This window comes from Ambystoma mexicanum, chromosome 7p, assembly GCF_040938575.1.
Source record: "Ambystoma mexicanum isolate Mex_15411 chromosome 7p, UKY_AmexF1_1, whole genome shotgun sequence".
In the NCBI taxonomy this organism is placed as follows: Eukaryota; Metazoa; Chordata; class Amphibia; order Caudata; family Ambystomatidae; genus Ambystoma; species Ambystoma mexicanum.
The window spans coordinates 321,679,052-321,703,197 of NC_090939.1; the positions used below are offsets into that span (position 1 = coordinate 321,679,052).

Sequence of the window (24,146 nt, forward strand, 5' to 3'; positions counted from 1 at the left end):
CACCATAGATGTAGCAAGGGGCGGCTGCAGAGAATTCCTTTAAACCCTATGGGATATTTATGCGGTCATAGTGGGAGAGCAGAAAGGGTGTACATGTACAGCAAGCCCCATATGCCCCAAGGAGCCAGACCAACGACTTCAGGTACGTCAAAAGACTTCAGTATGACTACTTGCAATGAAGGTGTGTGCATTGGGTCTGGCTTGCAGTGATTCCAGTCTCTGGTAGATGACTTACGGTCACGGAAGTTGCTTATAGCCGGACTTCAGGATCTTGAAAGACAAACTCCCAGGATGCTGGAGAGGGGCAGAGATGCAACTGTTGGTGAGCAGTGCTTTTGTGACCCGGAATTCGATGGCGGGCAGCACTGCAGGATGATTGGGCTCCGTTCCAGGAACCTCACCCAGTCTGACTAAGAGCTGCTGCAGAACAATGAGCTAGGATTGGTCCATGACAATGACGACAGCGAGGCAGCAGCTCTTAAGACGCACTCTGTCCAGACAAAGGAGTCCTCACTCGGGGGTATTCAGGCCTTTTTGGCTAGGGGCATATCTAGGGGTTTCATGAACTTCGGGAGGCTACCAAGGATGATCTTTCAACAATACCTACCAAATAAATAAAAATCCCTCTCCCCCTCCACCAACGGTACTGCATTACTGTATAAAATGCCAAGCCCAATTCTGGCACAGTCCTGTTGTAAAGAGCAGCACTGCTCTTGAGCTAGATTTGCGCGATAAGCAATATGAAATAATTGTGCTGCAAGGTGAAACCAGTCGTACCCACTAGTTCAAGGGAGGGAGTTACCTAGAGGCTACACCCCTGTTTGAGTTCGGCAAAGCTTTTTCTTACAAGAGTTGGCTTTGGCAATGGCTGTTAAAGCAGCCTCTTTTAAGCTGTTCTCAGTGCTTTGTATACAAGTTCCAGTGTATGTTCAATGGATCCAAAACACCCAGCCCAACTCTCAGGAAACAGTCAGCATTTAAACTGTTAACCAATCCTGGATAACCATCCCGGATGCACCCATGGCATCATTCAAGGTCCATCATGTAGTCAAAGCCAGTTGCAAACACATAGGTCCCCTTCCTGGGTGGGTTCTAGAGCCTGCAAAGAAGCGTGATCATATATGGACATATAAGCAGAAGTTCGAAAAGACTGGCTTAAACATCCATGCAGCCTTTATGACCAACGAGTTAAGCGACTATCCCCCCACCCCCCAGTCGTTTTGCTAAACAGAGGGCATGGGGTCGTTCAGGTTCCTCTGCTGGCTCCCTCCTTTGGAACAGCCTCCCCCTGCGCCTTGAGCGGGATCTCCTCAAATTCTGGAAGCTCCTTAAGACTTTCCTCTTCCTCCTCCTTCCCTTCTCTCCTCTGCTAATCCCTCAGTTGCTGAATCGGTGTCCTGGGGCCTGACCACCCACACCAATTCTGCCAAGCGCCTGTCTATCTACAGCACTTGCATCTGCACACCCTACGCTTGGACGTTTCGCAGTTACACCTCCTGTGGACCAGCCTGTGTAGCACGCGACATTCCTAGCACTTCATCTGTGGCTCCCCCACAAGCTCAGAGTCCCCAGTGCTTACCCCCCTCTTCCCTGCTGCACTTGCATGTTATGAATACTCCCAAGGCATAGTAGGTTCGTCCCTCTCCCACTTCCCCCCACTGCTCTTAAATATTGTGTTTTTAATGCATTGCCCATCCTTGCTCCCTCCCTGCCCTGTGGACGCTTTGAAACAGTATGTTCCTATTGTAGAAGCACCTAACAAGCAAACATAAACCAATAGTGGCCAAAGGCATTCGCATTGTAAAAATAAGTGCCCACTAGTAAAATGTATACAAAATACTGTTACCACAGCCTTCTGTCAGGAACACACTGTGAACAAGAGGACATTGAGAGGAGTAGGGGGAGCAGGTCCACCTGCTCTGCTAGCTGCGAGGGCTGCAGAAGGAGGCGCAGGAGTACACGAGGTAAATTGGTTGCGATTCCCCCTGCATTGGAAACCTTGGGGGTTAAGTAGTGCTTGCCCCAAGTAGAGTTGCAGCGGCAAGTGGAGTTGATAAAGCACTGGAGTTGCTAGTGAAATCAAAAAGTCAAACGCCTAATCAGACAGCAGATTGGCTGGACAGCAGATTGGCTGGGGGGGGGGGGGCTGGGGTTGGTTCTCGAAGAATCAGGCTGTCGGGAAAGAGTTTCCTTCCAGCAGGCTGATTTTACAGTGTTCCAAAAGCGACAAAGGACTGCTGTGACGTCATGAATGAATGCACATGTAGTGCAGATCCAAAGCACGGAGTCACTAAGTGATGTGGAAGCGTGTCCCAACTATGAGAATTTGTTATGCTGATTAATCTGTCAGATTTGAGGAAAAGTAACCACTCAACATGAGTTCAACATGAGCATTTTGAGCACCAAAGATGTATGCGACTGTTGTGTTTTCATAGGCGCGAGTGCGATTGATGGACAGTGATGCTACGCATTGAGGCGTGTACTGAATTTGGAAGGCTAGACGGGTGGTCTATAGAAAGTGTTCTCATGTGGTATGAACGGCTGGATGCTGATTGTCCCCGGGATTCTTAAATTTTGTGTGGGGTGCAAATGTGAGCAGGGGTTTGTGAGGTGGGGCTTGTGTAATGCACACTACTTGTAGTTATGCTAGTGGGCATGGAGCTCAACTATTAAGGGCTGCGTGATATACTATTTACCACGCGTAGTAAGTGGAAGTAGGGAGCCACATGTGTTGAAGTGCGGTAGATTTTGTGTGTGAGACTGCTGGCGAGAGATGTAGCTTGCCATTTCATGAATGCTGTGGGATATTGCCGAGTGGTGTGTGCATGCGGGCAGAGAGGCCTCGAAGAGTGGGTTTGTAGAGAAGCTGACTGAGCTGCAGACGTGCAGTAGGCGTATTCATACAAGCAGTGCTTTAAATGCAGGTATTCGCCAGACATTCCGGCGCCGCCCATTTCAGCACGGCACCTTGGGCACAGGTCCCTTTTAGGCACCCCCTGTTTGCAGGCAATGTCCAGTGAGACTAAATGATGTGCCAACGAGCACACACTTTGGTAAAGCAGCGTATCTGAGATCCTTTCACACAAACTTCCAGTTTATGCCTTTTGTTAAAGTTGGAGTATCCATATAAAATGACTTTATTTTTTGCGTATCATACCTGTAAACTCAGTTTACCAGGGTAGTTAAATTATTGCTCGCTTTCGTTGCCTAATAAGACATGCGGTAGGTAACTGGAGCTGTGTGCGAGTTTTAAGTCGGAAACTTTGCAAGCCACACTCCAATTACTTAAACATTTACATATTCGAATAGACACTACTAATACCAAAGACACCTCTTTGTAATTTCCCAGGCTTTCCAAATCAATCCCTGCTCCGTCAAAGGGCACCAATATTGACAGGTGAAGCTACATTATGGGCACTGTGGTTGGTGGAGAGAAGAGGGCGAGGGTGCTGCTTTCCTCAGCAAAGGCTATTCCTTTAAGTTGTGATGAAGTGAAATTAAAAGCTTTCATTTTCACCTTGTAACCTAGCTGAGTACCAGTCGGTACTCTTTCAGGCGTTGAGGTGTAGGTACTCTGGGCCGGGTAGGACCGGCCCACTTAAAGCACTGCATACAAGGTTGCAGCTTCTGCAAGATGAAGTGCCTTAATGGAAGCAGAAGGATGCACACCGTTCCTACCGGTGGGTGTGGTGCGCCTCGTGGATGAACCCTCTAAGGCTGCCGCAGCAGTGAGACGTTCAGTTCTTGGAATGGATACAGCGCTCGCTTCGCGCCTCCTGATAGTCCCTCCCTCTTGCTCTCTCCTGAGAAATGTCACATGCATTGGCCACTTTGAGGACCTGCCGTAGGGGCGCCCCATGATGCTCTTCCGGTTAGATGAGCATTGCAGCCTCTACTGCCTTTTTGTGTTGCTCCCTATGATTTTGATAACTTAACGCTGTTAGGTGATGCTTCAGCTACTAACTTTCGAATGATTCACCCGATTGCACTAAATTTCTACTCGGGGGTCAATCCTATTTCTGATTGTCTTCCACGAAAGCTGCTCTGCAATATCACCCCACTGTGTTTGCAAACATTGGACTGTCCCTGAGTGCAAAAGGACCTCTCTGCCCATTTTTGCACGTGCACCATTTGTAGTGGCTCTTTGCTTCATCACACAGGAGACCCGCTTACTTCCTCGATGGTTCTGCTTAGTCTGGTTGGCTTCCTTCCTCAGTGTGTGCCAGCAAACAACCCCACATTTCCTTCTGATGAGCGCATTGAACAGGCTTCACACTCACGGGCTGTCTGTCGTTCCCATTGCCTGCTTCGTTCTCAGTTTCTCAACTACAGTCTCGGGCTGGAATTTCTTTGTGTGCATAACCCTGGCATCCGTCCATCTTTGGACCCAACACATAGCAACTGCTCATTCCCTTTCTCCCCCCAGAAAAGTGTAGAATGAGTCTTGCTTTGTTTTTTGGCATAAGAAGGCCGCAGATTTATTTCCACAATATCATAAAACCACACTGCACACATTAGTGGAAAACATTCAGAAGATGCAGTGAATGCCCATGGCCGCGGCTGATGTAGCCACCCCAATTCGGAATGAATGTGTCCCAAATACTCCCTTCGTCTCACTGATTCTTTCTAGTGCCAGCTCCATGACCCACCAGAATTGAAAGCGGCTCAGTGCTGACCCGTAAAGGTGGATGAGTAGTGGAGGTCCCCCCTCCTGCTGTGGTAGGTCTTAGCCTGAGGAAGCCTGACACTGCCTTCACCGGGCATACTATGCTCCCTGGGATGGGTTGGAAGGAAACTGTGCACCCCTTGCCCTCTTGATCCGTCTTTGACCTTTTTAACCATAATGTCACCTGTTCTTCTGAACTTTGTACATCCTGTCACTGTAGGAATCCTGTACCTTTTGCCCCTTTGTTCTCCGGCACCAGTTCACTCACCCTGAATGCCCCAAAGAATGCCAACGTAAAGGCTGCTTTGAACAGTGCCACCTTGAACCCCCGTGGCAGACTTCCCCCAAGCACGCCACTACCTTCTGTAGTTTGACTATGTCTATGGGCCTTCTTTCGTCACCTTTAGGCATTCCTTTCTTGGCCCAACCTTTCATGGCCATAATAATGTAGTGCTCCTTAGTAGGGGTCACACTCTCCTTCCAGCTTAGAATAATGGGTGATGGCTGCCAGGTGGTATGCCATCCATGTCCTGGTTTTCCCTTCATGCCAGCCCCAACCCACAAAGGCCCTCACTGGCATCTCCCGCTGGATTTCCTCCAATACCTCCTGTTTTAATTCCAGGTACCGTTCCCAGCATGCCTTGAACCTCTGGTATGTGTCTTGCCCGTACCACCTTCTCTGCAGTCTCTCCGCATTCTCTGTAGCGGGCGAGTGTCCTTCTGTGGCAGAGCTGCCGACGATCCTCCTCCAATAAACAAACAAAATCCTCCTTTCCATGTAGGTGAGCATGCGTCCTTCTGCTGCGGCTGGATGCTGTCTGCAGAGCGGAGCCCCCTGTTATAAAGGGGTAGCCCCTCCTTTCTTTTGTTTGCCCTTCGCAGGCTTTCCCCATGTTTTGCCATGCTTTCTTCTTTCGCAGGCTTTCCCCTTATTCCGCGGCGCTTTTGGCTGGCACCTCCCCTTCTTCCAGGAGGAGGAGGACACTGCCCGGGTTATCGGGGTGCCTCCTCATTTTGCTCTGCTCCATTCGTCGTCACTGGCATGTACACGGCACGTCAGCAAGTTCCTGAAGGGGAAATTCCCTCTTTCTGCCTTCACGCAGAAGCTGTTTTTGCCTCTTTCTGGTAGCGCGTTTTGTGTTTCAATCTCCGTTACAGTTTCGTTACTTATTCTTGGTTTAGATCTGTGCTGGAAATGGACACCATTTTTAGGGGGGGGCTCTCTCCAAAGGAGTGTGGTCAGTAAAAAGGTAAATACTACTACATATGGCGTGATATTTGTCACCGACAGCAGGTTATAGTAACACAAAACGCAGAAGGCAGGGCAAATTCTTTGTGCAGTGTTTTTAGGGTCGGAATATTCAATTTTACAAAATTCCCTAGATGCGTTTTTTAATTATTTTTTAACATCGTCAGTCTCTGCTGCCCTGGATTACAAGTTGCAAAAGTGAACATTCTAATTCACACCTATACAATGTACTAATATTATATGAGTGTTCTGGATTTACAAAGGTTTTGTAAATCCATTTAACAGACGGTGCTTGCAAGGAATATTTTCCTTTACTCCTTGCGAGCACTGGCCGTTAAATGGATTTTAAAAAGTTTGTAAATAATGAATTTAACGTACCGTGATTGCAAGGAGTATTTTCCTTTTAAAAATGGAAAATGCTCGCTGTGAGCACGGCCTATTAAAACAAAAGCAATAAAGCTTATTCATGTTATTACCAGAATCAACACGGCAGGCCAGAGCACTCCAAGATGGCGTGCTTACTTTGAGGCTTAAGAGGATGATGCTCGTATGTCAAGTCACGTAACGGGTAGGTAGATACTCACTGGACTTCAAACACTGGATTGGCTGCTTCTGTTGGTCCTTATGGTTGGAAGTCAAAGCTGCTATTCTGCTTCTGGCCAATCATAAGGATGAGAAGCAAACCGCCAATCATTGCATTTTGGTGGTGCTTTGTCGAAGAGCAGTGTCCTTTATCGAGCTCAGAGCTTTTAACCTGTGCCATCGGGCTCGGTTTTGCAGGCAACTTAATCCGGTAAACTGGTACGTGGGACAAGGGCGGTTTGGGCCACAGGTCTAGACTGAGCACCGCTCCGGCACGATCTTGTTGGCTGGAGCGGGGCTCTGCCTTGTACCGTGTCAAGTCCTCCGCTGGTTTAGATGTCGTTCACCTACTGCTGCACCTTTGTTGTGCTTCGCTAGTAAGACGGCGCAACACGCGGGATGTGCCATTGCTGCTGCCTTTTATTATCTTGCTGGTAAGCTCTCTGAAAAAGTCCAACTGGACAAGCATGATGGTCCGTGCAAACCGATATACACGTATATTATTTGTAGTTTACATAGTCTGATTTAACTTGCATTGTCCATGAAAAGATTAGACAACACAACATTTAAACAAAAAGGCATAGGCCGGGAGACCCGTCGTTGAGCAAGTAGCCAAGAATGAGGATTAGTGTGGGTTCTCTAGATCGATGGTGCACAGCACCAGCTAAAGGGTCCACCTAGTCATTGCAGATTCCCGCCCCCCCCCCGCCTTTGGGGTTTACAGTGTGAAAAAGGGCTCACTTTTCAAAGAGGACTTTGTTGAAACGGGAGGCATTCCTGAAATGGTTAAATCCTAGGCACAACTGCTGACCAATCTGTCGCTAAAAACCTACACTAATTCATGAAGTAATCGAACCTCTAGTGCTACCCCTTCTTTTCGCTCTCCCTTCGTGCCTCCTTTATTTCCGCTTAGCTCTGATAGTACTTCTGTGTGGCAGTCTGCATCATGGCGACCAGACTGAACTATTACTCCCTAACTTGTACCTCCTAATAACTTTTATTTCAGATCCTATTCCATTTTTCCACCCCATCACCAGAGACTGTCCTATATAGACCTCCTTCCAGTGGAGTGCTCATCTTCACAAAGCAGTCCTGCCCCCAAGGCGATCTCCAGGAACCTCCTGAAAACAAGGTTGGATGGTAGGCCTTGCAAGTCTGTGTGTAGCCAAAACCACTTACCTACCCGTCCTCACCCATTCCCCAGCCCCCACCGAGCCTGCTAGCCAATTGTTGTATGGGCTGTTTCAGAACTGAAGGCCCCGGCCGTGACCTGTGCTTCCAACAGCCCAGCAAGGGTTCAAGGGTAGAAGTGTCCTTTTTCCCCAAGGCCCCCTTCATTTAGACCTGTGGCTCTCCATAGGGTACATCAAGGTGAGCAATCTACACGCTGGGTGGCCCCATGTCTGGCAATTCCTGCTTTGCACTTGGGGATATGTACTTGGGTTTTTCCCATTAAAAGCCTGGTCCTCCAAGCGCCAGTGCAAAGCCTGCACTGGATGCCAATGCCATGTACTAGAAGGGGGCAGCGGGCAGTTGAGCAGCATGAGCTGAATATAGACCAAGGATCGATGCGTTCAGTGATCCACATTTGTAGAAAAAAGAAAATGCAGTAGAGGTTGTGCTGGAAGTAGTGATTTGTTTAACCAGGAACAACAATTTCAAGCTGCAAGTCTCTATCTAGCCAGGCCTAAGGCCCTCGCGCCCCTGAATTCTCTGCATACACCCACCCCACTGTTTCTCGCTCTCCAGAGTCCATCACTGGCCAGAGCAGATTTTGAGTGCTGCATGTAACGCAGCAATAATCGAACAATGCGACTAAACTGCGCACCTGTATCCTTTGTAAATCATCAATTCGCCGTTGGGGGGTTGGGGGAGGTATTTGAAAGGTGCGTTATTACGTTGCTAGGCACATGGGGGCTCTTTTTAGGAGGCATTGGTTGGTTTGGTGTCGTCCAGTGTTTTATTAGATTATAGTATGCAGAGTCGCCGTTTCTTTGGTCACATGTTCTGTTCCGGAGGCTCTTGGCTTTGGATATCCAGTCCAGAAGCCGAGCCGCCGTTTGCGCTTATATTTTAATTCGTTGGGAACCAGCAGGAAGAGTGTTTACTGAAGTAGACGCATTTTAAAGCTCAAAATGTTGCAATTGCAGACGGCATGTTGTGTATTTTCTATGTTTACTTAACACCTTCTTGGTGAAATACCAAAATATAAATATTGTTCCTTTGCATTTTCCTTATCTGGTGGTTATGCACAGAACAGTATGATTTATTTTTTCTTCATTAAAAATTAATTGATGGCGGCAGACTATAAATACCAATAACTTCCGCGAGGAAGAGCCCAGCCTTTGGAATAGTAACATAGCCCCCCGCCCCCTCTTTTAGACTCTGTGCCATCTATAATTTATATGTATATCCCACAGGAGTTTAACAAAACTGAAAATGTAGGTCTGGAAGGTCATGAATCAATTGCTTAGGGCTACGCGCATGGTTTTCCATTTTATAGGGCCTGCCATGTTTTGGATAGCCACCTCCATTATCCCTGGTTAGCACTGGTGAAGCATCATGGGATTGGTAGTCCAAAACCTCTGGAACCCCACCCAATGAGTGACCATGCTTGTTTTTCGGCTGGCTGTGCTATTGCGGAAGGGTAAGGGCCATATCAAATTCAGGCTTAGTGCCAGCCCAAAAGGGGAGTCCAGCCTAACTGCTTGGTCGCATCCCTCCCGCATGCGTTTGAAGCAAGCTATTCGATCTGTTGTCTTTTACAATATTTTCGTCAAATTATTTATGAAGGCCACACTGTTAGAAATAGTGGATTAATCCCTCTGCCTCTCGCCACCCTTGTGACACCGTGATCCACCAGTGGCTGCCCTTTAGCTTGATTCCCTGCTATTCAGACCACTAAATCGGTGTTTGAAAGAAACCATCGCTGTGAATGTTGCCCCTCGGTTTGCTTACTCAGTTCCCGAATCAAGAGAGCTTAAGTATTCCCAGATGTCATATGCACCTTTAATACTTTGTAATTTATATCGGGTGTTCACTCCAAGCACTTTTAACGCCCCTTAAAAGCAGTGGTGGAAATGGAAAAAACCTGGTGGGGATCCCACAAGGCCCGAGGGTGGGGCGGAGTAATGGGGGCGGGTGGTGTCCGAGGAGGCAGGGTTTAGAGGGGGCAGAGCTGGCATGTGACCTCCGATCAAAGGAAATGTCCAACTGTGTTGGCAAATGTGAAATTGTTTTCATATATAGGTTAGCACTAGCAGATGTTTATATAATCCCTTAAATTACTCACAGAAGACGTTGTCACAAAGGTGGCAATTGCGCTTCAGTTTCTTTGCACCAATACCGCTTGACCTTTCTTCTCCCTTTTGACCTTCACGCCACAGAGCACGCTCTTGAGCTGTGGAGAGGGCAAATTAAGTACAAGACAATACGGACAAGCATGGGAGCCCTAAGGCACTGTGGCGATGAACTCGGGGGGCGCAGTGCAGAAGCTTTTAGGCTACATAACCGTCTTTTTTTCTGAACACTAGGTTTATACCATTGTGTTTGGCTCGAGCAAGCCGTTCAGGCCCTGGCGTGGGCAGAAACCGGCACCCACTCCCATACCCCAGGGACGATTACAGCTGGGCCATGCGCGCAGAAGCCTTTGGGCCAATCAGACCCTCGCCCATCGCCAAGGACGGCCCTCTCTGCCCTGTGCAAGCACTGTGCACAAAGAGTAATCTCCTCTGTCTGCAGGGTACTCGCACAGGGCAGATTAGATCTGCTCCGAGCGGCCCAGTCCCCACCTTCGCAGGCCCGGCAGCAAAGCAACTTAAACTAGTGAAGGCATCAGCATGTTTTTTTTTTTTTCTTAATCAGGTTTCCCCCCCCCCTCCTCCCCCCCCCGCAAGTCACCCAGGTGCAGAGCATCGGTTTGGTGTTTGGGGTGGCTCTGGCTAGATCCCGAGATCCGGCTTCACATCTGGTGCCGGATCTCGGATCCGGCGACAGCCGACCCAATGACCAGCACTGCTTAAAAGTTCATGCACACAAGAAATGTCATGCTTCCGACCTATCGCAGGAAGGCGGGGCATGAGCGGGTGGTAATTACACTAGTGCCACTGACCTGTAAGTGAAACACGAAGTGCTGAAGAATGCACCGAGAAAGACGCACCACCAAGTGCCTAGAAGCTAGTGTGTGCTGCTTACCTTGCAGTAAAATAATGTTGAAACATATCTTAACTGTTTTTTGAACTGATCTACTTGAAATTGTTGAAGCATTTTGGTGAATATATGATGCATTGTTAATATTCATTAGAGTAAAGCACCGCATGAGCACTCTACAGACCAATGGCATAGCTCCATTTGCACCCTTTGTTAAATGACTTCTTTTGATTTGCCGAGTCTTGAAAATGTTTATTTACAGTTGCAATGTTGCTTTTCTTTCAGTGGGAGAGTTTGTGAGCGATGCCTTGCTCGTTCCAGATAAGTGCAAGTTTTTGCACCAGGAAAAAATTGACATGTGTGAAACTCATCTGCACTGGCATACTGTCGCCAAGGAGGTATGGTGTCCTTTTATCTTTTCACAAAAGGAGGCAGGCTAGCATGTAAATCACTATTTTACACAAGTACACCAAAATGATTTCAATAACTGATTACCCATGGTGTATAAACAAAACCATTATTGTATTAGTAAAACAGGGGAAGAGTTGTTCACTTTTGCTTGTGGGCAGAATCAACTTGGCTTTGAATCCTTGAATGGGATCAACCCTGACATCAACTGAACGTTTAGGAGAGTTATGGAGCAATGTGGTTTGACCAGAAAAGAAATTGAGGGTGATGGAGAAATCAATTACCACCTGAGTGAAATGCAAGGGTGCACAAAGTTGCTGGCTCCCGGACAAATTGGTCATAGTCTAGCACAGGTGTGTGAACCCTACCCCTGGAGATACCCAAGCTTAAACGACTATTTGGGGGGTGTGGGTTCTCCAAGAAATATCCCCCCCATTTTCCCTAGGCTGCAAAGCGAGGTCCCTGGATTAGTCAAGCCCGGGTGTTCAAGTGTGGGCTCTTTCATCATTGTCCAATAAGGGCTGTGGCCCTTTTGTCAGATACGGGAGGGTTGGGGTCCTTTGCGGGATGCAGAACTCTAGCCATTTTGCTCCAGTGTTTCTGGGTCATTGGTTGGAAGCAGCAAGCAACCCAACCCACAGGATCGAAGCCCAACATCTCTGACAGCCATACCTTATGACCAGGAAGCCCATTAGAGATGTGACATTGCCTGGTTATTAGACCATCACATACACGTCTTTAATTTGGTTCTGCTTCCCTCCAAAAATCTGCCCACAGCCGCACGATTGAAGCCCCATGCTTCCTGCTTCATTGCCATTGACCAGCATTTCGCTGCTACCTGCGCATCTCCACAGTGATGGAACGTCTCCTGAACGCGAAGCTGTCTGGATTATTCCCTTGTCTGTGAAGGACCTGCTCCAATAAGAGGAAACGTACATTGAGTAAGACAGAGTGGCAGAGGGTCGTTGTCAAGGAGTAACCGAGTCAGACAGGATTTTAAACTTGCGCAATTCCAGTGGATTTCACTACAGAATTACTTTCTTTTCAGCGAGGGCGTAAAGAGTGCATGAGTAGTTCTTGGCATGAGTCGGAGAAGTCAGTTTTAGGGAAGATGACGCTGATGTTATGCTGGGTCCTTCTTGGGCGCCGGCCTCCCTGGCTTCGTAGGCAATTAGGGAGATGCAACCCAGTCTTCTCCTCCACTGTGGTCTCTCTGCCTTTGGCCCCTCGTGATTCAGTCACTCGAATGGTGTATACGATTCCCGCCCCAGTCATGGTTTTGTCTACTATTCTGGAGACTCCCCCTTTTAGCGGCTCCCGCAGTTACCCTGGGGCTGACCCTAAAGCTGGCGCATGCAGCGCGTCAGCCTCTGGACCTATTGGCTCTGCCTCCATCTCCTTCGCAGCTCAGCTGGGTGGGTGGGCAGGCATGCCATGAAAGAATCAGTGGAGTCTTGGACTACTGGTAATTCTGGGAACTCTGCAGCACGAATCGGTGGTACTGTAAAACATGCTGGCTTGGACAGACTGCCGTCTGGTGAGGGTGAGCTAGCTCAAGCATTTTTGGATTTACATTAAATAAAATGATGCAGTCAATGGGGATCGATATGATTGGATTAGCAGGAGCTAAACGTAGCTCCTGGGTATTCAGAAATAAACATTGACAAAGAACTACCACTGGGGAACGAGGAACTAGTACATAGTGTTCCACAAATCTAACTTCCACATAAGATACAAAGACATCATTGTGCCCTTTCTTTTGTCCCCTTATGCTATAAATGTTGTATAGATGTGTCTGAATATTTATGTATAGTTTGTCCCAAACTCGGTCAAATTCACATAGGTGTGTTTGTTCAGCATTGTTGGCCTGGTAAGCCAAAAGTATCTCCTGGTTGCTGTAGGTTTCAAGCTAACCCCACTCTTCTAGGCTACAAGTAGGAGCTAAATGACCCCCAGATGGAATCCTGATAATCGTTTCTGAAAAGGTCTGCTCATCGGATTCCCCCAAACCCTCTTGCCATAATGCTCTGTGCCAAAACGTACTGCATTAATGTGCCTTTTCTGTGCCAATCTTCTGACATCTACATCAACCGCCCTGGCTCTCTGCGTGTGTAAGACTATACATCCCATCTGCCAAAACCAGCTTAGTTAATGGTGATGAAGGCCAAAACATCTGTGGAGCCGCAGATTGCAGGCTGATAGTCCCATATCCTCCATATGCCCACCTCCCTTCCCACCTAAAACTAGACATCAGTTGGATATGGCCTTTGCGGATGGAAACAGACTGGTGGAGCAAGACCAGGGGCGATGGCTGCATGGATGTGGTTGCATGTGCGCGTAGGTGTTCTGCACGCCCTTGGATTCAAATTGGTTGCAATTAATTTTTCTCCTGGAAAATGGCTCTGGTCCAATCCCCTCATGGACCAGTAATCCCCAGACCAGGGATGCTGGGAGAGGGAGTCTAGGCACCAGGAGTTAGTTGTCCCTATCGTGACTAGTTTACTTTATAGCGCATATATACTTTGAAAGCACACCCAAATGGTTGACTGTCGCAGCGTTCATATTGTGATGTTTAGTTCACTACTGTGCAGCATACTTTGGAGAAATACAATTGTGCTAGATCTTTCATTTGTAAACATGGTTACAAAAAACATACCAGCCATGTATATGTGAGTGAATTCCAAATGCACACAAAACACTTCACAACAGTAGAAATATTTGTGCTTCTCCAATTTCGGAAATCTTTCCATTGTGTGGCACATTGGATTGTTTGGAGCTATATATAGCCACTCAATACCCAATTTAATGATTTTAACATTTTATCGAAAAATACACCTTGGCCATATTTTCTTTGCTACGGTGTGGGGCCAGTGCTGGCCTTGGTGGCAGCAACGCCCAATGGCAGAAAAATAACAATTAGGCGCCCTCCCGCCGTGCCCCAGGTCAACTGGGGCAGGGAGGGTGTGGAGGCACCAAATGTCTTTTTGTGGTGGGAGAAATGTCATTTTAAAACAATACGGTGCTGCAGCACCCTATTAAGATGATTATCGCCCCACTCCCGCGCCAAAGCAGGGTGGTAATTATCTTAAGGTGCCAGCACCCTATTGTTAAATCCGCCCGCACTAGCAGTATACCCAATAGTCTCAAATCTGCGTGGATCTCTCCCTTGCTTTAAAACACATCCATTAATCCTGTGCTAACCACCAACTACCCATTTCCTCCATGCCCTTCCTTCTCAAAATCCTCAATCGTATTGCTTATTCTCAAGTCCAACAATTCCTAGAATGCCACCATCTGCTACGAGCCAGACAGTCGGGGTTCCAACCCAAACGCAGAAACCAAACTGCGCTGCTTGACCTTAAAATGCACTCTTATTGTTAAACGCACCCGCGAGCGCATTTAATTTCAAAATGACACTTCTCCAATCATGCCAGCTCTGGGTAACCCTTCAAAGGCTCCCCCGAGTTGCTGCCCTGGGGGCTAATGGTGCCCCGCGGGGTTGCCCGGCCCGCCCCGGCTCTGGATGGGGCAAGTACTTAGAACAAGAAGTACAGTTTGTGTTGCAGCCCTACATTGCCGCATATGCCATCTAGATATAGTGGATACCGGATCCTGCTTCTTCTGCTTTTACTCCTGGTTAAAGAGATGGGGGGGGGGGGGTAGTTCGCAGCAGCTTAAATCACGTTTAGTACAAACAGTCCTGGAATCGGCTGTTCACATTTGTATCTGGTCTAATGAGTATTCTACTAGCTCAATGTACTTGCAACAAGGGGGTGAGAGGCATGTTTTTAACTTCTCTCTTTTATATCCCATAAGTGTATTCTCAGATGCTGATGCTTAAAAATACCATGATCTCCTAAATCCTCCGCAGCCATGATGTATTCGACTGCTCTAATTAATGGCAGAACACGTGTGTCTGGGATGATTTGTTCAAAAAGAGCTAATTTTCCTTTTAGCTGCTGCTAGCTATGTTAAAATATTCAAATTCAACCCACTGTGCCTCACGGGTGGCGACCACAGAAACTCACAGAACCAGAGTCATCTTTTCAGTCAGAGCAAAGGAGGGGCCGTAGCATGGCGTATAGGTTGTTGCTAACCTGAGGGCAGATTTCTAAGCAAACCAGTGCAAGGAAGTAGGAGAACCAGTCTGATGCGTTACCAGTGGTGCCTAGTGTTAAGGCCCAAAGTCAATCCCTATTATAACATAATTGACCCCAAACATCCATTGTGTAAAGTGTTCAGCCAACTCTATTGCGGGGGGGGGGGGGATAGTTCGTCTGTACACATCGGTTGTGTGGCATTTGGTTGAAGTTGGATAGGTCCTTGTCCAGATTTTGGCTCTGTTCCTGGCTTCCTGAAGCTGGTGATGTCTCTGCTGATTTCTTATTCCCCAAAGGAGTGAGGAGCTGCTCACACTGCTGTCTGGGAGTGACGGGCAAAACCTTTAGGGTCATTCTGGGTAGAATTGGTCAGCCCGCTACCTTGGTCTGTTCTGCACGTCCTTTTTATTTGGCTGGTGGCATTGCTTTGCCCATAACAGGCTGGACTGTAGCTCTCTGCTAGCTTTCTATACTTACTCCAGTAAATGTCGGAATATTTACCAACCTGTACAGGAGCACGGTACCACAGCCTTCCCCAGCCCACCTGTACTGCAGGGATTTCCTTGTATAAGGTATATGACCCTCCACATTCCCTTTGCTAGGGGCACCTTGAGTTTAAAAGAAAAATAAACACATGGCTCCGAAGCCCTTTTTGAGCTGTCATTGTGCAACAGGTCCTAGATCTTGTGGCCTCGGCTCTCGGCCTAAAGGCTACAGTTGCCTCCACAGTGAACACTGTTCACGTACAGCATCCACCCCTGTGGCAAGAACAATCACCTCCCGCTGAGTCCTGGTGTCCCTCCTTTGTCTCTATAAGGATAAGCAATATCAGTTGGATTAAAGTGTGCGTCACTAAATCCAAACCTACAAATATTTTTTTTAACTCTTGTTTGTCTGATTTCAGAGAACAATTTGTCATGCTGTCTAAGTTTGATAGTTCTTTTTACTGTCACACCTGGGAGCAAAAGCCAGTTTCTCCTACGTGGTATTCTCTCCCTCTCCTTATTTTGCAAACTACAGACTTATTCTGCTTTGGAAACCTGCACTGCCCCTCACACAGCTTAGTTTTTTACATCTACTCTTTTCATTAGCACCTGGAGAGAGGGTCCGGTCCATCAGATGGCTTTGAATCGGACTGGGAATCCCCGGTAACTGCTCCCATTCCCCAATGGCCTGCGTAAGGATGCACCAAATCCATCTGGAACACGCCAGCCCCTCCGCGCCCTCTTCACTTTCCTGCATTTAGTCGCCTCCCCCATGAGGTATCTGTTGTCCTAGTCTGCTGCCTCACATCCCGAAAATAGAAAGGGGCGAAAGTCTGTTTTCTATTTTCATTTTTCAAGCACAACATTGCACGTTTGTTCTTGATTGCTCACTACAGGGGCAAACCAATTAACTATTGATTTCAGAATTAGGATGTCGGGCAGTGTATTTCCTGAGTCCACACATGGTCTTTTTTTTTATCTCAACTGCAGTCGGTATTTCCCATGTACATGATTTGATGTACATCATAAGTCTCACTAGAAACATTTCTGCTCAGGAAGGGCCCCTTTTGTAAGGCATTACCCACCCTCCCTATTGCTTATGCACTAAGTGCAGAACTTTCTGGAATAGCATTCCAGCCTTGCCCCCCGAAATGTCTTGCCTAGATCCAGAACTAACCGTGTTCTTTTGGCATGCCCCAAGTTTCCTTATACTTTGTAATAGTGCCCAAGTCTTTGTGAATCCGAACCCTACGTGTCAGAGAGAGACCAGTTACCTTGGGTTTCCTTAATCGCGTTGGCACCTTCTCATGCCCTATGCCCACATTCCTCATTCAGGTCTGTACCAACCTGCTTATGCTGTAGCGCATTTATATTGCCGTGAGGTATATGATGGTTGCACATGCCCATAAAGCATTCTCGAGAGCTTTAGCCGCGTCCTTTTTTCTTGTCCAAAATCTTTCTAACAAGTGAATACAAATGCGAACTTCTGAATAAGTGCATCAATTTAAACCTCATGTATCTCATCTCTCTCGAATGATATCCAGTGATTTCATTGCAGAATATTGAGTGCTCGTTTTTCAGAGCGGAATGTTAATTTCAATAATAGTCACGAAGTATAAAAGTGAAGAAACTGTTTGAGAAAGGGAGTGATTGAGTTTATAGAGGTAGTGGAACATTGAGAGTTAAAGGGGAGCTGCGCTGGGTCCCCCTCAGGCATTTTGCAGCTGAGAATCTGTATTTAATGGAAGGTAAAAAATCAGCAGGAATAAAACGCTGCTAAAAACACATTAAACCCTATTGAATGTCTAAAATGGTGTATTATTTCTGTACGCAGATGATTTGGTCTTAATTGACCAAACTCGGTGGGTTTGCAACGCCAATTGAATGCCTTAAATATCAATGTCCAAGAGAACGACCTAAAAATCAATGTGAACAAATCAAGGATCTTAACGCTGCAATGTGCAAAAGGGAGGAAAACGGATAAGAACACATGGTACACTGACGAGGAGAAGCTCCAGGAAATTGCGTGATTCACGTGCCTGGGCAGTTGTATAAATACAGCACCGAGAGAGGTGCTGTATGTAACTATGTGCAGGCCAAGATGAAGTCCCTAACGAATGGGGAGGCTTATTGGGAAAAAGTATGGCAAATTCTCAATTATCCCAGTGCTAACATTCTACAAAATGAAGATAGTTCCAACCTTAACTTTTGGGGCAGAAGCCTTTGGGGCAATCCCAGTGAAGATCTGGTACTTATTAGAAGCTGGCTATTGGAAAAAAATATTTAAAATCTTTAACTGTGTTCCTGCTGCAACAATATGGGAAGAGCTTGGCCGGATTTCGATGCATGCCCAGCTCATCTGTAAAAGCCTGTCTTTAAGAACTATACTTTGGAAAGACCAGTTAGAGGTTTTGGGATCTTAGTAGCAATTATGGGTGAGAACGGCAAGGATCTGCAAGTCTGGAGAAGTTCATGTTGTGATGTAAGAACTAGAAACATTGGAAAAACAGTTCCTGACCAATCCTGTGGCTGTAACAATCAAACTATGGAGATGGGATTGGATTCTAACGCAAGAAAAAGCCAGACTGGTCAAATTCTCCAACTGTCGAAGTCACCCTGTTGCTGAGGGGCAAAGAAACAACACCTGTAGACTTTGCAAACAAAAGAACGAGAAAATAACTTTGAAACATCTGGTTCTGTTCTGCACAGCAATGACGATTCAGAGAACTACAATGTTGGGAGTTGTCTTTGGAGGATGGATGATTGGTGGTAGATCTGCATGCGGGGGCAAAGAACGTCACTAGTGCGGTCCCACACCCCAGAAAGCCTTGTGGACAATGCAGAGGGTCTTGAACGTGATCCTTGCAGCCACAGGAAGCCAATGAAGAGATTTCAGAGCTGGAGAAATGCAATCTCTGGGCTTGAGACCAAGGACAAGTCTCGCAGTGCTGTTCTGGATATAAGCAAGGGCATACTATTTCAAGTGCTCTTATGGGTAGCTTGCTTAGATTCTTGCTGTTGTAAAGGTTAAAAACTTATGATAGTTATACCTTTTTAATAAATAAAAAGATTTCTTATTTATGGATTTACTACCTCGAAGATGACTCTGGTCAGTTCATGTGAAAAGGCCACATTTTACGTGTCCTGAAACAAATAGTCTTCATGATTGAAAGAAGGATCTTGACAATTGTCTGTGAATAAATATTGTATTTTTCATTATTTCTTATAATGAAATGTGAAGCTGGGGTTTACATTTGGAGATGCAGGTTCCCATTAACTATTTCAAAAGCATTAGGCACATCATTTGGAGAATTGCTCTGTAGTCCTTAGTGGTGTTGACCTATCCTTGTATTTATTTCTTAGATTGATAAAGAAAAGTGAATTGCATTTAATGTTTATTCCATTTTCAGGATTCAAATACTTGCATCAGTCTTTTTAAAAATGTCGGCATCAGGATTTTCACGTCAAATGGCTGACTCATGTCTGTCTTTTTTCCAGTCCTGTAGTGAAAAGAGCACAAACTTGCATGACTACGGTCTGCTCCTGCCCTGTGGAATCGATCAGTTCCGTGGTGTGGAGTTTGTCTGCTGCCCGATGGCTGATGAAGGCGACAATGTGGATTCAGCAGATGCAGAGGAAGATGATTCCGATGTCTGGTGGGGCGGTGCAGACGCAGATTATGCAGATGGAAAGTAAGTTTTGGCCTCGATATTTTTTGTTGTTGAAAGAGTTGATTTGCTTAACAGAACAGTTGAGTTCAGTTTGTTTCAATGTGTAACTGTACTACTATGTTTAGAAGTGCTCCTAATTTTAGCAGTTGAAGACCTTGGTATGGGGAGAACTATTGGCTCAGGATCCCACAATTTTGGTCAAGTGCAAAGGGAAGCTGCTATTGAAACCCATGTGACCTGGTTCTACAGCTGGAAAGCTGGGGTTTCTACTGATGTCTATAGTACCTGTTCTTTTGCTCGATTCTAGCTGTTTGTCCCCCAAATGCGGTTCCATGTGTTAATATCCCCGCAAAAATATCGCCATACAAAAATATTGCCATATTTTTGCGGCGATATTATGGCATGGAACCTACGGGGGACACCCCCGCATTATTTTTAAAGGAGTGGGTGACAATCCCTACAATGCCCGCTCCCAAAACCCCCCAAAATTATCCCCCCCGCCCAAAAATATCACCTATGGCCGTTCCAGATGACCATATATACAGTGATATTTTTGGTGGGGATAATATGTAGTGATACCCCAAATCCTTGTATGCATGCAATGTGTGGATGGGGTATGCTTGTAATGTGGGAATGGGGTAGAGTTGGCAGGGCAGGGGCAAAGTCTAGGAGGAATGGGGCAGGCAAGTGGGTGTTGCAGCACATGGGTAGTGGGTAGCAGAGTTCAGGTGGAGCAATTGGGGCGGGGGGGTGGGAGCATAGGTAGGAAAGAGGCTTTTAGGGCACAATCTCCCCTGAAGGAAAGATAACCGGGAGGGTATTTGGGACAGAAGTAGAGGTGGTGTGATTGTTTCTGTGGGGCTCGCGGTGATATGCCTACCAATATGCAACTTCTTAGAGGCTATAATAGGGGCTGAGCCGAAGCGGTCGAGCCAGAGACCCTCGAGCAGGTTGTAGTCATAATAGACTTGCACCCATGTGTACTAGCTCCCTTCTTAAAACACTCCCATGCGCCCAACAGATATTCTTAGATGAGCCCCTGCCTCACGTTATGATGACTGTGTTTAGCAGTTTTTTTCGATTCCATTTTGAAGGTTTAATGCGTTGTCGCTCCTGAATGACAATCTAACTTTTATGTAATATATGCCTTCATGTAAATAAATCTTGTGACGGTGCGCGGTACAAATACCTTTTAACATTTATCATTCCCAAGTCTGTTATGCAGAGTATTGAGGTGGTGGGTTTCCACCCAGCGGCCCTATGGCGCGTCTCCTTCAGGGTTTGCTCTAATGTATCAAGTCTGTCCGATAGCCTGTCAGGATCAGGGCTCATATTGGAATCTCATGTCTAAATGTGAATGCACTTGTCAGTTCCCACCTTTTGTTACTGTTGATACCCCTTTGCTGCCACCATTGTGTTGAAGTTGGATCTTAATCTTGTCGACCAGCTGTTGCTAGAATACTGTAAAGGTTTAGATCTCATCTGCCAGAAGTGTTCCTCTGTTGTGGTCGAGGGGAGGGTACGAAACACCTAGCGTTATTCCTCCCGATGTGTCCAGGTGTCCATCCATCTTCGCCTACAGCAAGACCGGACCTCCAAACGTTGCTGTCCTATTCTGCTTACAGCATCTAGAGACTGGGTATCTGCCCGCTACCCAGGTTGTAGGATGTTAGGCCTACCTCTACTGTCCCTGTACCATGTTCCATTTGCGCTGTGAGGCGACTCTTGGTGGCGTGACGTACAATTTTTAAAAATAATAAATGAAAACATTAATTTGCACAGACTACAGAGATGTGTAGTTGCTTTTAAGGCCAAGCACATGCTAAAGGCCCTGCATGCCAGGAAGTTCATTGAAGCAGAGAGACTGTAGCAGTATCACTTTTTCAATGCACATGGCTTTGGCAGAGGCTACCAGTTAACCCCCAAATAACACCTGTATTTTCTTGCCGAAAATATCCCTGAGACTATATGCCTTTTGGGGATCCAATGCTCTCTGGTGGGTGCTTCGAGTTCCCATGCTCGTTCCCATCGCCAATGTCTTGTGGTCATTGATGGTAAGGCGGTCCCTTAATATGCAGCAAAGCTTTCCTTTGTTGGACTGCTTTTACACTGGCATGTGAATATGGTGGAACGAATTGAAAAGCGGAAACTCGAGAGGCTAGTTGGGAGCATTGTTCTGCGCAGGCATGCGATACGCTCGGAATACCTGCCGCTGATTAGATAAGGAAAGCCCTGGAATGTGAATTGGCCCTGAAACTCTTTTAACGTTATCCTAAATTGTCGTGGAATGTGTACGATTTCACCTTGTACCTTTTTATGTACAGGCCACTCAAGTGAATTCATTTGTAACAGGTTCTGTGATGTGTTCAGAGTTATAAAGAATTCCTTCAGAGGTCTTTTTTTAAATTTGTTTTTGCACGATCCACAGCACCATTTTCACCAAACTGGTGAATGCATCAGGAACACGGTGCCTCATTTAGTAGTTTGAAGATCATAATCTTCCTCCGCTATCAATGACCTCGTAAGAAGTGGGCCGCATCAGCAGAACCAGTGCTCCGGATAATATTTTGAAATGGGAGTTTTTTTTTTTTTTTTACTCCCTACTTTTTTTAAAGTTGGGAGTAAAATTATTTTTAGGCAGTAAATTAGTAAGTCCCAAAATGTGTTTTAATGCAGAAGGGAAATGATTCCTAATGCATATTTCTGTGTATCTTGTTATTCATGCACATCAAAAGATGCATTTTTGCCTCTTTAGAGTACTTGCCTATTTTTAGTGAATGATCCACCCATTATCTGTAGGGATCTGATTACATCAAAACCATTAAAGCAAAATCGGTTTAATCAAATTTTATTTGTGCACATTTCATGGCCAATAAAAGCGGGAGGTAAACGTCCCCCCCCCCCACCCCAAACCCCTTTCTGGACCCCCCCACCTAATACCCAAACCCACACTCTATACTGCACTGAAATGTAACAGCAGGATACCGTCTGTAGGGATGAGCAGAGCGATTCTTTCCTTTTCAAAGAATTATTCTTGTCTTCCCTCTAGAAGCAATTTGCAATGTCTCCTTTGAAATGCGTGAAAATTGCCACCTCGCTTAAGGAACCCGCCAAAACCTGATATGGCTGCAACTGACCTCACTAATTATCAGAAACAACTGTTTAACTCAAGAAGTACATTGCTCACACCAATGTCAATGATTAAGATAACCTCTTCCAGCCATCACGCTTCAGTGTTGCACAAATTATGAAAGTGGGGCTGCACCCCCCCCCCCCCTTCTTGCTATTCCCTCAGTCACAAGCTTCCTCAATAGGCCAACCCGTATCTGGGATGCTTGTGGTCTTGTGCAGAAGCTATATGATCTGGCACTTGGTACTAGTGGGGTGCAAGCTCCTAGCAGCTAAGATTGAAACCCCGCTCTTAGATATCAGACCAACTGCGGTTTGCCTGTGGCTTATGGCTTTTTCCTTCTGTGATGCCACAGCAGGTTAACAAATTAATGTTTGGAGAATTCGTCAGAGTACTGCCTGTGGTTATGATTAATTCAAAACCTTTCCGAAGCACAAAGATCCTAAATCCTCTGGACTAAATCCACTGTCCGTTCTGTACTTCTGACCTGTATGCACCCAACAACACTGTGGATCATGACCAACTTCCCCAGAGACTAAAGTACTCGATGGATATCCTTTCTGCAAGGGTCCTCAGTTCTAGTCCGATTAGGCGATTGTAGATTGTCCATTTTCACCTTTAAATTTGGTATACCCCCACATTCCAACCTATCGCATTGTCTTGTGAATGACAACATGAGAGGATTGAATCATTTTCCTCCAACTTTCAGCTATGTGCAGAGGATGCACAGGTTGCCACTAATCCTCAACTGCTTACTGGAAGTTATGTACTGGATGATTAGTAACAATCTAGATCTGCACACTACTAAATTGAAAAACCTTCCTCGGAATCTCTGCTGCTAATCCTAGTGGCCAGGCAATAGGTGTCCTCTCTTATTCGCGCTCTGAAACGCGTGTACGAGCGCGATGTAAATAAATCAATTCAATCTCGGTGTAAAAAGTACACAAAAATGGGAATGTTTGACTGACGTGTCCGTCTTTCCTTCCTTGAATACAAAATATCAAAGCACACGTACAACTTCACCTGCTAGGAAATATGGTACCATGCCTGGAAATGCCACCACAGATTGAGGTTACAAGGTCGTTGGTTTTGTCCAAAGGCTACTACTATGTGATATGTATCTAAGCCAGAACAAGTCTGTTACTCAAACTTAAGAACAGAATAGTTCGGCCGGAATAGTTTTGCGTCATAAGATGCATAATTCTGGCTTTTCATAGAAATGAGGGTTGAGTTAAAGAAGTATTGTATTGTGCACACTAGCGTTAGGACATGAATACTCGTCCATAGTATTGCCCTGTTTTGACTCCTTGATTAGCCGACAAAAATAAAGTAATTCCCTTTGATGTAAAAAGGGTGCATAACTGAGTCCTAGCTGTGAGGGAGCCTAACCTGAACAATATATTAAACTAAAATTAATGTAAACATTTAAATTAAGCCAATAATACTCACTCCGCAGTCAAATTTCTCACCTGGCCATCATGCGGGGGGGGGGGGGTGGCCAGTGCCGTTAGCAGTTGAAGCCTGCAGGAGGGGCTATTATTGCTATTAGGACCCTGGGTTTCTAACTGGGGTGCTGAGAGCAATGTATTTGTTTGGAATAACAGGCAAAGCTGAGAACGCAACCTGTTTCATCCAAATACTCCCTCAAATGTGGCCACCATGGAAATCTAAGGCAGGGCTCCATGCAGCATGCCTTGATTATTACT

At 46.3% G+C, this 24,146-nt stretch overlaps 1 protein-coding gene across 4 annotated transcripts in view; it reads left to right on the forward strand.

Moving 5' to 3' along the window:
- APP (amyloid beta precursor protein) overlaps positions 1-24,146 on the forward strand; it is a 682,213-nt gene that overhangs the window by 305,223 nt on the left and 352,844 nt on the right. For all 4 annotated transcript variants that reach the window (XM_069636377.1, XM_069636379.1, XM_069636378.1 and 1 more), the window contains exons 4-5: positions 10,932-11,044; positions 19,138-19,331. In XM_069636377.1, the coding sequence (XP_069492478.1) occupies positions 10,932-11,044; positions 19,138-19,331 (307 nt within the window). The remainder of the gene's footprint in view (positions 1-10,931; positions 11,045-19,137; positions 19,332-24,146) is intronic.